This window comes from Schistosoma haematobium, chromosome 3 (genome assembly GCF_000699445.3).
Source record: "Schistosoma haematobium chromosome 3, whole genome shotgun sequence".
Classification (NCBI taxonomy): Eukaryota; Metazoa; Platyhelminthes; class Trematoda; order Strigeidida; family Schistosomatidae; genus Schistosoma; species Schistosoma haematobium.
The window spans coordinates 23,327,421-23,343,634 of record NC_067198.1 but is presented as its reverse complement, the minus strand read 5'-3'; the positions used below and the strand labels follow the sequence as shown (position 1 = coordinate 23,343,634).

General features: G+C 31.4%; 1 protein-coding gene across 1 annotated transcript in view; it reads right to left on the bottom strand.

The window, feature by feature from the left end:
• The window catches only part of AGBL5_3 (Cytosolic carboxypeptidase-like protein 5), a gene marked incomplete at its 5' end in the record, with an annotated part of 30,083 nt that extends 15,218 nt beyond the window's left edge, over window positions 1-14,865 (bottom strand). The window contains 6 exons of the mRNA XM_051218993.1: window positions 502-863; window positions 2,604-3,142; window positions 5,255-6,117; window positions 7,031-7,555; window positions 9,838-10,492; window positions 14,444-14,865. Coding sequence (XP_051069292.1) covers window positions 502-863; window positions 2,604-3,142; window positions 5,255-6,117; window positions 7,031-7,555; window positions 9,838-10,492; window positions 14,444-14,865 — 3,366 coding nt within the window. The remainder of the gene's footprint in view (window positions 1-501; window positions 864-2,603; window positions 3,143-5,254; window positions 6,118-7,030; window positions 7,556-9,837; window positions 10,493-14,443) is intronic.
• Between the last annotated feature and the right edge of the window lie 1,349 nt (window positions 14,866-16,214).

Below are 16,214 nucleotides of genomic sequence, written 5' to 3'. Positions count from 1 at the left end.
TTTCTGAAATTCAATATAACTTTTTACGAATAATATACTTATTGAATTTTCCGCTTTTATTATGGGATCTGAATAATACAGAAGACAGAATCCTCAATTCAGATTATCAAATTAATTACTCAAATAACAGAGAACCTTATGTAGTAGTACCTCTACTAAAGTTGTTATACAGTGCAATAACATAGTCAGATAAAAATAGTTTAGTTTATTAATCTATGCAAAAGGTAGGACTCTAAAAATAACGTCATCTATTAAGAGAGAAAGAGTCAGATAGATGAGCGTACTGTTCTACTAAATCTAATTTCAAAGATACTTTCCTGATATCATTTTATATGCGATCATAAAATAGTTGAATTTTGAAACAGTTAAATATTTCCATGTTATTTCTAGTTAACCAAAATATATTCAATCAGTTAAATATTAAGAAAGTTAATTTTTTCTAAATAAAAACTAAATGTATAAATAAAATTAAAAAAATCACAAAATTGTTTATTAGATTACCATTTTATTTTCATTTTCTAACCAATTTCCATAAAGAAAACAACCACGTTTTGTACAATGTCCATGTAAATCAAAATAAAATACAACAGAACTATCATCATTTTGATTAATATGTAAATAATCAATATCCGATAAATGATCAGCTTTTCTAAGTTGTTGTAATTGTTCTTTTAATAATTGAATTCTATTTAATTCATTTATATTTAAATGATCATTTATTATATTTATTGGATTAATAATTTCACTTGAATCGATTGTTTGATTCTTTTCTTTTCTAACTAATTTTTCAATAGATTCTAAGATAGATACATAATATGGATTGATTGATAAATCTTCATCGATAATGGTTCTTTCGATATCATCTATTGAGTAAGGGTTTAATTAGAAAACAATAATAATAATGTTAATAATGATCAATAATCTGTATTATGTAACAATTCTTTTCTTGATAAATATTAGAAACATAAAATATTAACAGAATTAGTAAATGATGAACTTTGAATTACACATAACTGAATAGTCCTTCGACGGAGATAACTACATCATAAAATGATTCTTGATAGAATAAAAAGCTAAAGACTGAAAATAGTTAGGAAAACTAGAATAAAATCAAATGAAATTATGTTTACTTCGAGAGAAAGAATATATTTGTAAAATTTTACCGAATGAATTTTTGAAGTAAATCCAACGTTTCGTCTAACAATCTGATCCAAGCTTTTTCAAGAAAATATAATCAAATATTCCATAATTTTGATGTTTGACTATATTTTCTTTAAAAAGCTTGGATCAGATTGTTATATGAAACGTTGGATTTACTTCAAAAATCTATTCGCTAAAATTTTACAAATATATTGTTCCTCTAATGTCTCACATCAACTCGGCACCCAAATGCTTTGCAACTATTTGGTCAAATTTAGACGAAAGTTCTTATATGTTTAGTTCAGTTGATGTAGAAATCATGGGAGTCCCAATGTTTTCACCATTAAAATGATATTTAAAAGCTTATTTGAAAATTTACTTAACTTACTGTTGGTTTTGTGGTTTGGGTTACTTATATTCATATAAGTAGTATATAACTCCGGTCAGATATAGAATGTATTTTAGTAGAAGATCGATAAGGAAAGAACGGAAACAGAATACAATTGGTATGGAAACGCATGAATAATGAAATCTGAGACAATCGACATATATTTGCAAAAGGAACAGTGAAATTCGAGACGATGAATTGGTATTTTGCAAATTAACTATTCACCATATAGTTCTCTGATTTTATTGAGATACTCCGTAATTTCGCGTCAACTACATTCGATTGTCCCCACTCGTGTTCTTGTTCACTACAGTTTCACTACAAAACAGTTCAACAATATGTTTTCTGACAGTTCAGTATCTCCAACTGTTATATATATATATATATATATATATATGCCCCCAAATGCCCTGGTATGGCCGAGAGTGGGCAGAGTCCGCTCTCCCTCTTCAAATGCTCTCACATGGCCACGCGTATACAGCTTCTGCCAGGAAACTCCTACTCACTGCCTTCTTGTGGCCGGGTTGTTGTTTACAAAAATGAGAGGACGAAAAGCGAATGTCCGGCGCTTTAACCAGATCCCAAACCAATGGTGCACATGGGCTGGCTCCAGTATCCTGCGGGAACAAATGGCGTGTGAACCAATCGTTGGTCACCGGCTACCATGGAACTGCATATCCTCACGATGCTCCACTGCATTGTGGATCAGACCTTCAAATCGAAGGCTCGGGGAGTGGCCTCCCAAGAAAACCACCTGCTTCGGTTTGGGCACCCGGACAGTATCACAGCCCTCACACATATCGAATGAGATTTGTGTTGCACATATGTATTTGGTGCATTCTTGTACCAATATTTATGTGTTAAAATAATAAATAATAAATAATATATATATATATATATATACATGATTATTGAAAGTAGTGATATATTAAAAACAGAAATAAATGTTATATTCCAATGCTTATACATTGAAATTTACACGAGTTATGTCACGATAACAAAATATAACAACACACTTTAAAATATATAATAGAAATAAATAACTAAATAAATAAAAGTTTTGTTTTCTATTTACTGTAATCATTTGCATCTAAATCTGATCCTTCATTGCCTAAAACAGAATGAGATGTATCGAAACTGTGAAATTCTTCATTTATTAATTGCTTAACTTCTTCATTAGAAATATTCTCCATTTGATTACTATTATTATTCACTATATGATTTGTTGACTTTATTATCATGCTGTCTTTTTCAATCATTTTATTTGTATTAATCTTGTAATTGTAATCATATTCTATAGTATCTTCTAATGGGATAAGTGTAGCCGTTGTATCATTATTATTATTATTATAAGTAATCTGTTTTGCATTTAATATTGAATTATTTTCACTTATAAAATTAATTTTTCGTTTTTTTATTTTTTCATATTTTAAATAAGATTTAAATTTATTAGATGAATACATAGTGTTGATTGATTCCAAATGTTGTTGCTTAGCATTTCTTTCATTTTTATTATTTAAATTAATTTGTGTATTGACAATGTTCAAATTTTCTAAAGTTAATTTTGAAAAATATTTGGTTGTTATGGTTTTTTCATATGGTCTATTCCATTTCCTACACACAAAAAAAGAATATGAGTATAATAATTAAACTAAACATGAAAGTTTAAAGTTAACATTGAAATTAATTAAGTTTAGTATAATGTTATATCCTGATGAGAATAATAAATGGCAACTGAATGAATCTATTTCTGGTCTAATACTATACGTATTCATGTTCCTCTTACCATAAGCTTTATTTTGACCTATGAACTATTATTATACAATTTGCCATTCTTGAGTTACACTCTGTATATCGATTACTACCTCCCACAGTCACGGACACTTTTGAATAGATCTTGTACAAATGTTGTTTCATATTTTATGGTACGATGTGATCTGTCTAGTTGGTATATAAACCCTGTATGTTTGAAATAAATGATTCATATTGCGGATGCTGAAATTAGTGTTCTGGATTTAACTGGCTGGGCTAGACAGGAACCAGGACCGATAAGTACTTTAGACTGCTCGTACAGGTTTTATTCGTCATTGGTCCGATCGATAATTCACTGCTCTCTAATTGGCGGTGTTGTTACGTTATACAAGAAATAGGGCTCACAGGGCACAAGTTATAGCATATAAAATAGAATTTGTTTCGTTAAAACGAAAAGGATTACTCAACTGACACCTCTTGTATATCATATCTCTTTAAATCTAGAATAGCAGATTAGAATTATTCATGGCAATTCCTTCATTTCATTCTTTATTTTCAAATTATTCTCATTCTCCTTTTTTATCACCTGTACATTTTTTAATTTTCTTTGTTGCAACTTAAGTCATTCAACACTTATGCTAGTATTCACGTTTATTATAACGCACTGGATAAATAACATATATTTAATCGTTGATGGAGGACATTGGTAATCGTAATCCAGTTAACTTACATATATTTAACTAAATCGAGTCAAGTTCGTATACGGTAGACTCATGAAGAATGTCATAGTTTTCTTTTATGTCTTTTTCTTATTTTTTTAAGCTAATATTCTAGAAAACTCATTCGAAATGAAGTATTTATTGATACTATATTATACTATATTGTTTCTGAAAACATACGTGGTAGTTATCTCTATAAGATATTCAAGTTCCATTTGATTATCATATGTACATATATGTTAGAAAATCGAGTAGATCGCTAAATTGTTAACAGACGTTGAAAATTTCAAATGTAACGAGAACATTATTCTAAACCTATTGAATACACTGAAGTCATTTTAGATCAAAGTTTACTCACACACTAATTGTTTAAATGACACAAAGAACTCCTTAAATTAAAACGGTACCAGAATATGTGTGACTGACATTGATTTATTGTTTATTAAGCATCCTGTATTATTGTTACAAATCCATGACCACAAACTAAATGTATTTAATAAGGTTCCTTTGGAATTCTCAAACATCAATCCTTAAAAACACAAATCCGCAGTATTTACCAAAAAAGCATAATTACATAGAAAAAACATCAAAGAAATGTTGGTTAAAAGTAACCAGTCAATAGAAATATTTGTAAATAATGGATTGATTTAGTTCTTTCGTGATCATTTGTGCATAGACCATTAAAGCTTCACTTTAAAACTACTCAATATACTTATTTTACACTTAACGAGATAAAAAACATTTCACCAATTGATCAGTCGTTCTTGTTTTCTCAATCACTCTTAACACCTTGTACAGGAACCTTGCATTTTTAGCCGAGGATCTTAAAAAAATATTTAGACATTTGAAACTATAAAATATATTTTTCTGCTTATTCAACATAATAAGGACCAAAGACCCTAGCCTCGAGTTCCGCGTGTAGGATCGTGGGTGGGCATTGTTGAGAAGTCTCATACTGGGATGAAAAGACCGCCCAATGCTTTCAGGTTTTCAATAATGGTCTAGCTTAGACTGACTCGTAAATTCAGCTGAAAATACTACAATTTCTACAAATACCTATACTAAAAAACATAAATTTATTTGCCCTATTTTTACAGGAATGGACCATTCAGAAAGTCGATGGCATTATCGTAAGATTTATGCAAAGAGCCCACTTATCGGAAAAAATAAATGACTGCCTTATTACAGTTACAGAAAAGATGCATAAAAGAGATGCATAAAGCATTTGCTTCTAAAACTACACAAATCAACTCACATTAAAAAATAAGGAAGATAATCAACTTTTAGTGTTGAACGACGTTTATTTTTATCAAAATATGAAATGTAATTTGACTGATTGAGTGTTTTTTGTTCAGCTATTCTATGTCTATATTGGTTACTAAATTTCTTAGATATTCCATCATCTGAACTTGAATGTTTTGCAACATTGGAATTTAGTGTTGATGTAGTAAGTTTTGTAACTAATGGTACTAAATTACTTGTTTTTGATATTGCATCTTGAGTTCGGGATGCTGCATGACAATCTTCAAGAGATTTTTGAGAATCAAATTCTGTATTACATGTTACTGGAAGTCTAGTTAGTTTTGAAGGTTTTACATTTTTATAAACTTTTTTATTTAATTCAGTGTTATGAGATGGTGTTGAAATTGACGTTGAATAGTTTAATCGTGATAATGTTTTCTGTGGTGAATTATTCGTTTCAGTAATAGTATGAAAATAATTTGAAGTACTTCTTAAATCTGTATCGTATTGATTAGTGACTGAATTCTTATCAGTGTCAGAAATAGGAAAGTTGACCCGATGAACAGTCGATGTATCTTCATCATTTTTTGTCGAACCAGAACTAGCAAACATATGTTCAATAGGTGACAAATACTTAGAAGATAGATTTTTTTCTGCAAGACTATCTGTTTTCGACGGTGAGTTTGATGTTATTGATGATGATAATCCAGTATCAAATAATTTTGTCAAGAAGATATTTTGATTATCCGTTTGTTGCTCAAACGTGGTTGACAGATGATCGTTTATAAAGTTTAAATGTGATTTTTCTTTTTCTTCATCTTGTTTAATGGTTGCACAATATTCTTTTATCGAGTAATTTTCTGAAGTTAATTGCTTCTTCGGAAAAAATAAAATATATACAAGGAACATTATTAGTCTGAAATGTATTTCATTGATTAAATACAATAAAAATGTTTAAGCAACTATAGAATATCAACATTATTAAATTTAGACTATACCTAAAAGTAGAATCTACGACACAAGTTTCACTCTGAAACTCATCAACTGAATTTATCTAAACATCGACAAGGAGTACATACAAATACATATTATTACAATAGAATCATGTCCAGTTCTTTTACAATTGTAAATGATGTTAAAGTTGATGCGTATCAGGAAATATTTCTTCATAGCTTCTGTTATAAGACTTATCGTTTTCCAAGAGATTAACAAACACACTTTAGGCATACCAATTTTGTGTTCATAGGAAAAATCTCACAATCAAAACTAGTTATTTGTTGTTTTTGTCTCCATTCCTTGACCTAACTATGAAATAATGGTGATTCTCTGATTACACAATATATCCGATGTGATGGTACGACTTTGGGCTAGATGAAGAAACGTTAAAACTGTTAGGAAGAAGTAAGAGGTAACATAACTAAGAGCATTACTCCATTTTTATCGTCACTTAGAAATGTTCCTAGAATTTCTCTTACTTTATTACGAATATCATACAATGTATTTGGAATTAACTACATGCTAATAATCTTCCGTAAGTGGAACTACCATTATTTATATTTTGAATAGTGGCTAATACTTGAACGAAGCACATGATCTTCGTTTCGTATAAAACTCGTAAACTGGATGTACTTGGATTCCATTGCTGAAGTTTATTCTGAAACTCTTATCTAGTAACTACTACCTTCAATCTTAACATATTATCTAGACAATGTATAATGCAACCTCAGAGAAATATTTACAAACACTCTATTACTCAACAAAAACAATAAATGTGCAATAATATACATACAATTGACTTTACTTCTTTTGTTTCACAATCAGATAATATTTTCTCTTTTGTCTGTTTTGTACCTTCACATGGAAAAATTGTTTGATTAGGTGATAATTTATCAATAATACGAGGTTGATTATTTGTATTTTTGATAGTAATATTTTCAGAGTTTGTTTTAAAATAGTTGGTAGTAGTATATAATTTTTGCTTAAAAATATCATCTAAAAATGGTGCATATGATTTTAATGTTCCATAGTTTGTATGATAATAAATAATTAAAGCTTTAGTTGCATAAATTGATGGATAGTATAGAAAATCAGGTTTTAAATAAACTCGATTTAAATTGACACCACGAGTATCTGTTCTATAGTGACCATGAAATACACCATCTGGATTTAACATTGGTATTAATTTAAATATATAATGTTTACGTAATTCACATGCACGATGATCATTTATACGTAGTAAAAATTCCAATAATCCATTAAATACATGACTTGATGGTGTTTCACCGGGATGTACACGAGCACTAACAAAAACAACCTAAAATGTGAGATAAACAAAATGTAAATGACTATAAATCATAAATAGGATTAACAAAATCAACTTAATTGTTAAATAATAAAATGCTTTACGTATTATTTTTATAAAGTACTGAGGTATAACCATCGAGTAGAAGCTCATTTGTACATAGAGTGTAGTATCCGCGGCCCTTTGGCCTATAATTTGAAATGAGAACCACTGTAGTTCCTACGATGCGAAATGAGAACGCAAAAGCTTCTACGAATGAAGGTTTATTGAATCTCTAAAACTCAACATAAAAACATTTCCTTGTTTATTCAGATATCTACACCTATGATATTAAGTGACTTTTCGATTATTAGCGAGCATGATAAGAAGCTGAGCTTCCTTGACGTCACACTAACCAGACGAAGTGACGGCACATTAAGTAGAAGCGTGTATAGAAGAAACCCCTCTTCATGCCAATATACTCACTTCTGCAGTTTCACACCCATCCGTTACAAGAGAAATTTGGTCAGATGTCTCACGAGCAGAGCAAAAAAGATCTGTACAGTAGACACTCTAAGTCAGGAGCTGGAATTTATCAACAACTCACTGACCGAGATCAGCTACCCCAGCGCGTTCATTAAGAAGTACATACAGGATATAATAAAGAAGTCGGAGATTTCGACTATTCGCAAGAAACCTTTATACATGAAAGTGCAATTCAACGGGGATGTGGCTAGTGACACTCTGAAATATATGTTAACCAAAGTAATCACCAGGACATTCTACGCAGCCAATCTTGCGTTGACCTTCTCTTGTTGACTAGCGATGTCTACTCAAACGAAGGATAAGTTACCTGAGTTGGCCTCTTCCATGTGCATTTACAAATTCAGCTGCTCCTGTGGAGATAGCTATATAGGGCGTACTACCAGGCAACTTAACCAACGAATGAGTGAACATCTACCAACTTGGTACATAAAGGGCCAGAGAAAAACTATTCGCAGTTCTATATTGGCACATCTTATTGATAGCGGTCATGCAGTAGATAAATTGAAATCATTTCGAGTTATCTATCGTATACCTCCATCATTTCCCGATGAAGTCCGTCCCCGTCTCCTATATATAGCTGAAGCCATTGGAATTCGTACATATAACCCCAATTTATGTGTACAGAAGAAATACGTGACTCCTCTATCCCTTCCGTGGCCAGTTATAACTTAACTAACAATTTTTTTTGTTATTTTCATTATTATTATTTTTATTTTAAATTTTATTATTACCATTATTTATTTTATTCTATCTATGTTATCGTTAACCTTATTTCCACATCCATTCCGCCTCTTTGTATTCTTCACTATCTAATTATTTGCACACATCTTATTACGTAATGATTTTAATGTTTTGTGGTTACTGTTCCTAGTCTATTTACCCATGTTTATTTGACCTTTTATTTCCAACGATTAACTATTGATAAGAGTTTTGTTATTGTATTTTATTATTCTCACTATTATCAGTTCACCTGTCTTCCTACTACTATCAATTGTACTTTTACCTATTATGTGTAGTGACTTATTCTATGTCATAGTGATTATTGACCCATATTGCCTTGATTGGTTTAAAATTTTCGTATAAATATTCATGTATATTAGAATAAAGCCTGATGACGATCTAATTGAAAACAATTGTTCGCTTATATGTGTTGTTCTTATTAGTATTATATCTTCAGCAGGTACTTTTTCCATGGATTAATCTTTATAGGGGAAACACTAGAAGACAAGTGGCGCTAGACAAATGCTTTACTTCAGTATAGGACTCTTAGTCACTGAATACTCACAACCTCACTGAGAACCTAACCCATAAGCTTTAGGTCCTCAGCCGGTGCTTAACCACTGGATGTTAACTCAGTAGTCTAATAGGTAAGTGCTAAGTACTTACAGACATAAATCCGGTTCAGTGAGATTCCATCACCAAGATTATCACTACACAGAAAGACATCATCTCCATACTCTCGGTCGACAATTTTCTCAAGGAATAAATTACCATCAATAAAGCATACTCCGTTAGGAGCTAATTATATAACCTTGCCTAACCTCCTTGAACAAAAAAACAATGGAGAGAGGTGGTTACGTGTTCTCACTCTGCATAGAGCGTTTTTTAACACAGGCTTTGAATGGTGATATATTTCTCAATTACACTTTTCTTCGATATTAAACATGAACTATGTTTATAATAATGCGGTATCAAAAACACGTTCAACTGCTACAACCATTTCACATGTTGATATTTATCTTATTGTATGATAACATTTATCAACTAACCTTTTTATTTGTAAATTTCCATGGTCTAGATTTATCTAAATCAGGAAATAATAATGGATCAAAGCGATCCTCTTCAACAAAAGTACATCCGGACCAATCAGTGATTGTCAATAATTCAATTCTTCTTCCTTCTAAACTATAACAAAGTAATTCTCTATGAAAATAAATCTTATCAAATAAATCATTTTCTGGGAAACATTTTGGATTATATGATGAGGAAGAAGGTGATGATGATAATGATGATGATGAGGAGGAGGAGGAGGAGGAAAGGGAGGAAGATAGAGCAAATGAAGTCAGAGTAATATCAACGGTAACATTATTCATTTTTGTTTTATTCATATTCAGTGATGTCAATAATTCTGGTGAACTTTTGGAAGTATCTTCAGATTTATCATTATTGTTTATTTGACTCAACTTCATCGTATTATATTTACTGCATAAACTTTTATTATTTACATTAACGTTTTCATTTTTATTGTAATGAAATATGCTATCTAATTTATTTAATTGTGTTTGCATTTCATTATATGTCCATGGATAACAAAATGCAAAATACGTAATACTCCCACGTGGATCCTGGAATCGATGTATAAATGTTAAAAGAAATTGTCCATTGACTAGTTCCCAAAAAGGCTTATCACGTATACGTTTCCACCTAAATAATTCATGAAAAAGAAATGCACATATGATTATTAATGGACATAAAAACTTATACATGGTAGTAATATTCACTTATATGAAATACATTTTTTATGTTCTACATTGGTTAATCGCTGAGTAGTAACTAATATTATTTTGGTCTAGTAAATGTTCTGGATTATAATCCTTATGTAGTCATTATTTCCCACTTCTTAGGAGCTACAATAAACGATAAAACAGATCCCCACCACTCCTCTATTCCCATTGATCCTTCAGTTGATGGAGCTTTCCACGAATCCACCTCGAAAAATAATAACTATATGTTTATATTGTCGAAATAATAAGACCAGTTTATTAGTTCAGTCAGTAGACCAAATGGTTTGTTAACTACATTAAAACTTCATATGAACACATTTACTTGTACAATCTAGAACTATGTTTAGTCGTCATCCCATTTATTACAACACATTAACTATTGACATCATGAAAGTAAACCAACTAAGAGATAGTGATGAGTTTTATACATGAACTGCAATGAAAAGGGATTGAATAATAAAATTAATTTTTACTGTTATCGAAGGAAAATGAAATATATGTTTTGTCATGTCCTCTTAATACCTTCTTCAAATCACTAATCTGTTTCATAGCACTCATCTCGTATAATGTGGCTTGCGTTTCTTTCTCTACTATAAACTATTAGTTTTTGTCTTATTTTGTTCTCACCACTATAAAACTTGTTTACATCACTTCTGGTCTGATGAACGGTTCTTAAAAGAATAGCGATTAAACTCGTGCAACAAATGCTTAAGTTATTTCTCTTTAAAAACACTGAACTATCAACTTTCCTCAATAACACTTAGTAATTGCTAACTATATTAGGTGAGCAATAGATGCATCTGTTGTTATTTACTTAATTTTAGATAAGTTTCTTTTGAGTTAGATAATTGATATCTGGTTTGATTAGAGTAATTCATTCTTAAGTCGACTTTTGAAACTCAGGAGTGGTAACAATTATAGTTTGTGAATAACTGAAGTTAGATGCGGAAAAATTCACATTTTCTAAAGAAAATTATTTGATTTCAGTTATCAAGGTTTACAATACCCCAGAAATATTCACATGTCCATTGAGGGAAAGCCTAATAGATTAAATAAACATTTTATGAGTTGTTCACATTTCATATCACATAAACTAACTCGGAACCCAACTCATGGATTTAATTCATCACTGAACACAGTGCCCATAGCTTTTCATACAACTTAAAGTAACGGTCTACCAATTCGAAGTTTCACGATGTACCTTGGTTTGACTATTTCAACGATTTCGCCTTATAATCTTAAAAATAAACGGATTCGATGTGATGTCATATTTATTTTTAAAATACTACTCCTGAAAGATTTTACTTGTGGTGATTATTTAGTGCTCAATCATCTTACTACTTGAAATAAATTACATTCGCTCCAGAGTATATGCTTTGTTTGTCGATTTTCAGCCTGATGAATACTTACATTTTATTTTCAATTCCAACGAACCCAGGTAATTTACGTTTGCTTTGAAATGAGAAAAAGAAATGATCTTTATAGATATACACATATATTATTTATCATAATACGGCACTATACAAGCTAATAGGCCAGTGCCCTTTAAATAAATAGTTGAATATTGTGCTCAAAGATTCTCGTTACAATGGATGCACCAAAAGACATATTTTAGTCAAAAAAAACAAACTTGATCATATAATATACAAATAATGTCAACGGGAAAAACCGATGCATAAATAGACCTAAGTAAGAGCTTTCCTCACATTTCAGCAAGAAAACCAAAACTGACCTAAGGTGCTGTTCAAGTTGTGCGACTCTAGTGGTTATACAACGAATAACCCACATCTAACCTTATTATGTTAAAAGAACTGCTATGATAGACAAATTAACCCCATTTCTAATTTCTAGCAATTGTTAACAAAATCCATAGCCAATAACAGTTTGTAATCTCATGTGTTCTCTTAGAAAATTTATTCTGAATTAAATCATACTACACATTTTTCAACAAATATACTATTCACAAGAGAACACTTTGATAACTATTGTTTCTAAAGATGATAGTAAAAGCCACTTAAGACAATGTGACATTTAAACTTATTTTAACCTATCTTTTGGTAACGTACTGGTCTCCTTAGAATTACCTGTAAGGTTATTTGCTTATTATCATCGTCAACTAGAATCTTTAATTTCATACTGTACCAAGACTAAAAAGTCTTAATTATCAAGTAATTAAAACCAAACTTGTGCGCTACTGAATATCCTTAAATTTTCTTAATTCTCAGTAATATGTAAAGAGGAAATTAACATAGTTAATCAAATTAAATAGAAATAACAAAAGTGAATACACTATTAGAAAACACAAAATAACAAAATACCAGTGAAACTATAACGATACAATCATTCAACCTAACTGTTTCGCTGGTATTAAATAGACTTATTTTGGTTACCTTACTTGTATTAGATAGACGTTTTGACCTCTATGATGACTAATTAGTTCAACTACTGCACTTACCCTTTTATTTACGTCGCATCGATGTTACTTACGGTTCCCCTGCTTTTGAGTGTCCGGATCTTTTATTTTCAAAGGTCGTGTCTCATTTAAGTACTAACTGTCTTGCTGGAAATTTCTGACTTCACCACAAACAAATTATCCCTCACTTCACCTACCTATCAATTGAGAGTAATATTTAAGATTGCTTTCCATTTATTCTTCATAATTTTTTGCTAACCTTATTTAGACCAAGTTGGTGTATTTTCTGCCAGCAATAGCTCTTCAAACTCCGTCAAAACTGTGCCACTTATTTTTAGTGTTCTAAAAACAATGACCACGACACAAAAGCTAAGAAACAAACCACTTCTTATAATTTAAAATTGTCACCAAGTAGGAAAAATAACGCTCTGCGTAAAGAAGCCACATAAAAAGCATTTGCGCCGAAACCCTTAGATAATCAGGTTTTTCACCTGAGTTTATATCAAAATCCAAAGTATTGCTTCACTGTGTATCTAACAATTAATTGAAAGTATTAAAAAATTCAGCGCTCTATGTTGGGAGGAGTTAAAAAAAATCCATAACCCATTAAAAATCTGATGAAAAAATGGGTTATTTTAAGAGCAGTTCAAATATGCATATATTTCCACCAATAAATAACCTAAGCAGCCATCTGAACTGTTATCAAAATGTTGCGGTAATGAGTGTTTGTACCACTAAAAGTGTTCAGCCGATAGAGAAAGCACTTTATTTGATAAAAAAAATAGCTTGACATCTTTAGCTGTATTTTGTAATGTACTGTGAACTTCTTGAGCATTTTAAAACAATGGTTAGTTAAGGACAGAATTTATTACGTCCACCTAAATAAGGTTTATATGCTTTCAAGAATGGAGTAGTAAGCCAACATAGCACAGTGCGTGCGCACAATCGAACAAAAAATATCAGGCGAAATATTTTCTATAACCATAAAAAAACCGAATGAATGGATTATAAAATAAAAGGGGCTGGTCAAAGAGTCGTTTTGCGGTTGCCTTCAACTATGTTTCTGTCTGTCATCAATCATCAAGTTTAACTAGAGTGAATATTTTTCATCGTTGGTCTATGAATCTTCTGTTGCCCTAGACATACTATGTGGAAACACCAACTGGGAAAGCTCACTCATTTTGGTGAAATACGATGAGTCCAAGGGACTTTTGCTAGCATCCAATGTGATTAGCATCTCAGTTTGTAAATTAACAGCATAAGTGAACAATATGACTATTTGATCCCTACGAAATTTCTGGTATGAAGCAAACAAATGCCCAATTTGTAGTCACACTAAGACTGATGTGTGAAACACTCAATGACAAGCAATTAAAATACTAAGAGTTCGATGAACTATTTAATTATGCATAAATATGTATATAACCAATTGGTGAATACTTTGGTTAAAATGCATACCTAGACTGAGCTACTGATGGACTGCAGACGCGATAAATCGGGGAAAAGCCTTGACTATAAATTTTCGATTGCTTATTCATATTCATTATAGTAGCCCGCATAATCTTCCCAGGACTGTACCCGCGCATAGAAAAATAAAACCATGTCCGATTCCCATTCGCATATGCAGTGCCAGCGCAGTCCGGTTTAATCCACATCCTGAACTCGTAATCAGCTCGAACGTCTGCTATTGCGAAATTTCCAAAAATATTACTGTTGACTTTATTAGTGGCTTTCTGAACTAGTTGCTGTTGTTGTTTTGAATTAGACTGAAGTGATAATGATGGAGGTTCATCTGGGTCACGTAGGACTTTCTCGACACGAGCTAGATTTCCCGAGTCGAAGTTTGATGAAAAAAGAATGCCGCCTATGCGACAGTCCATAACTCGTAAAAGGGAACATTAACAGTAATCAAGAAATGCACTCGTTACTGAAAGCTATGGAAACCGCTACCTTAAATTGTCAATATACTTACAATAGTCTTGTATTTATTATTTTGGCTATTTGTTTACTTATTTATTTAAACCTATATCTTGATGCTATAGAAAAACTTTATATCTTGAAAAGATCGGTGCTATTAGTCATTCTAATCTTCCATTATGATCCTGAATATTTTAGAACTTATTTAAGATTTTATAACATATTATTGAGGTTGACAGGCCCAGAGTATGCGTTAGTCCTTTTCTATCAACCTCATACGCCTATTTAACATTTATGCATGAGATGATTTGAGATAGCAACACAACGTTTAGTACTATGTTCCACTAGTTTGTTACTTGGTTAGAAAACCTATTTCTCACGAGGATTTTGCTCGTTCGTGGTTTTTGAACTCAATAATGTATCCTTTAGTTCTTCACGACCTAGTTTCAAGTAAAAAGGTGTGCTGTGTTTACCGTCACTTCTTAGTATCCTATGTATGTTACATTGCTCTGGAATAGTGAAAGCAGCCATCCTGTGGACGTATTCTGGGAGACGCTATCAGTTTTTTAAATAGGTCTTTGTAGCTTGTGCGAAATTCTCCAACTTAAACCTCACTAGTGCTGTAAATTTTGATAATTTTCACATCTCACTGGGAAAACAAATACCTTAAAGCCCATCCAGTTCTATGAACCCTTTGACTACAAACTGATGGAAGTGAGCCGCGATCAATTTTGAGATAATTACCGTCATCCATAGACCATTTTTGGACAGAAACAATGGAACCGACACATCACTCGTGTTGTGGCCTTTGAGATTTGCGTACTCAGCGTGCATATAGACATGCTTGTCCACTTTTGTTAACAACTAATCGTGATTTGGATAAATTCAACAGAAAGTTCAGATTAATCTGACGTGGACATGTACGGACATATTTCTTTACTCATCGTTTGATCTTAATTTTGTCACCGTAAGTAGTAATGAAGATCTAACGATATGTAGGAGTTCATTCTCATGAAGTACAAATGTAAATAACTTGAAACAAATCACTGTTGTACAACATTAAATGCTGGTCTCCATGGCAGGCGTTTGTTAAGTATTCTTGCTTCTATAGTTGGAAAACTATGGAGTTTTCGGGTCGCTTCATCACGGTTGATGTCAGTAGACTTTGAAATCATACTGGTATATCCTAAACTAATGAGAGTGATGGAACTGAATGTCTTTGTTTTATCGGAACCATCTTATTGGTAATATACATTTTCTAAAATAAGGTAAATTTAGCGTACTTAGATTATATAATAGAATATTAAAACTG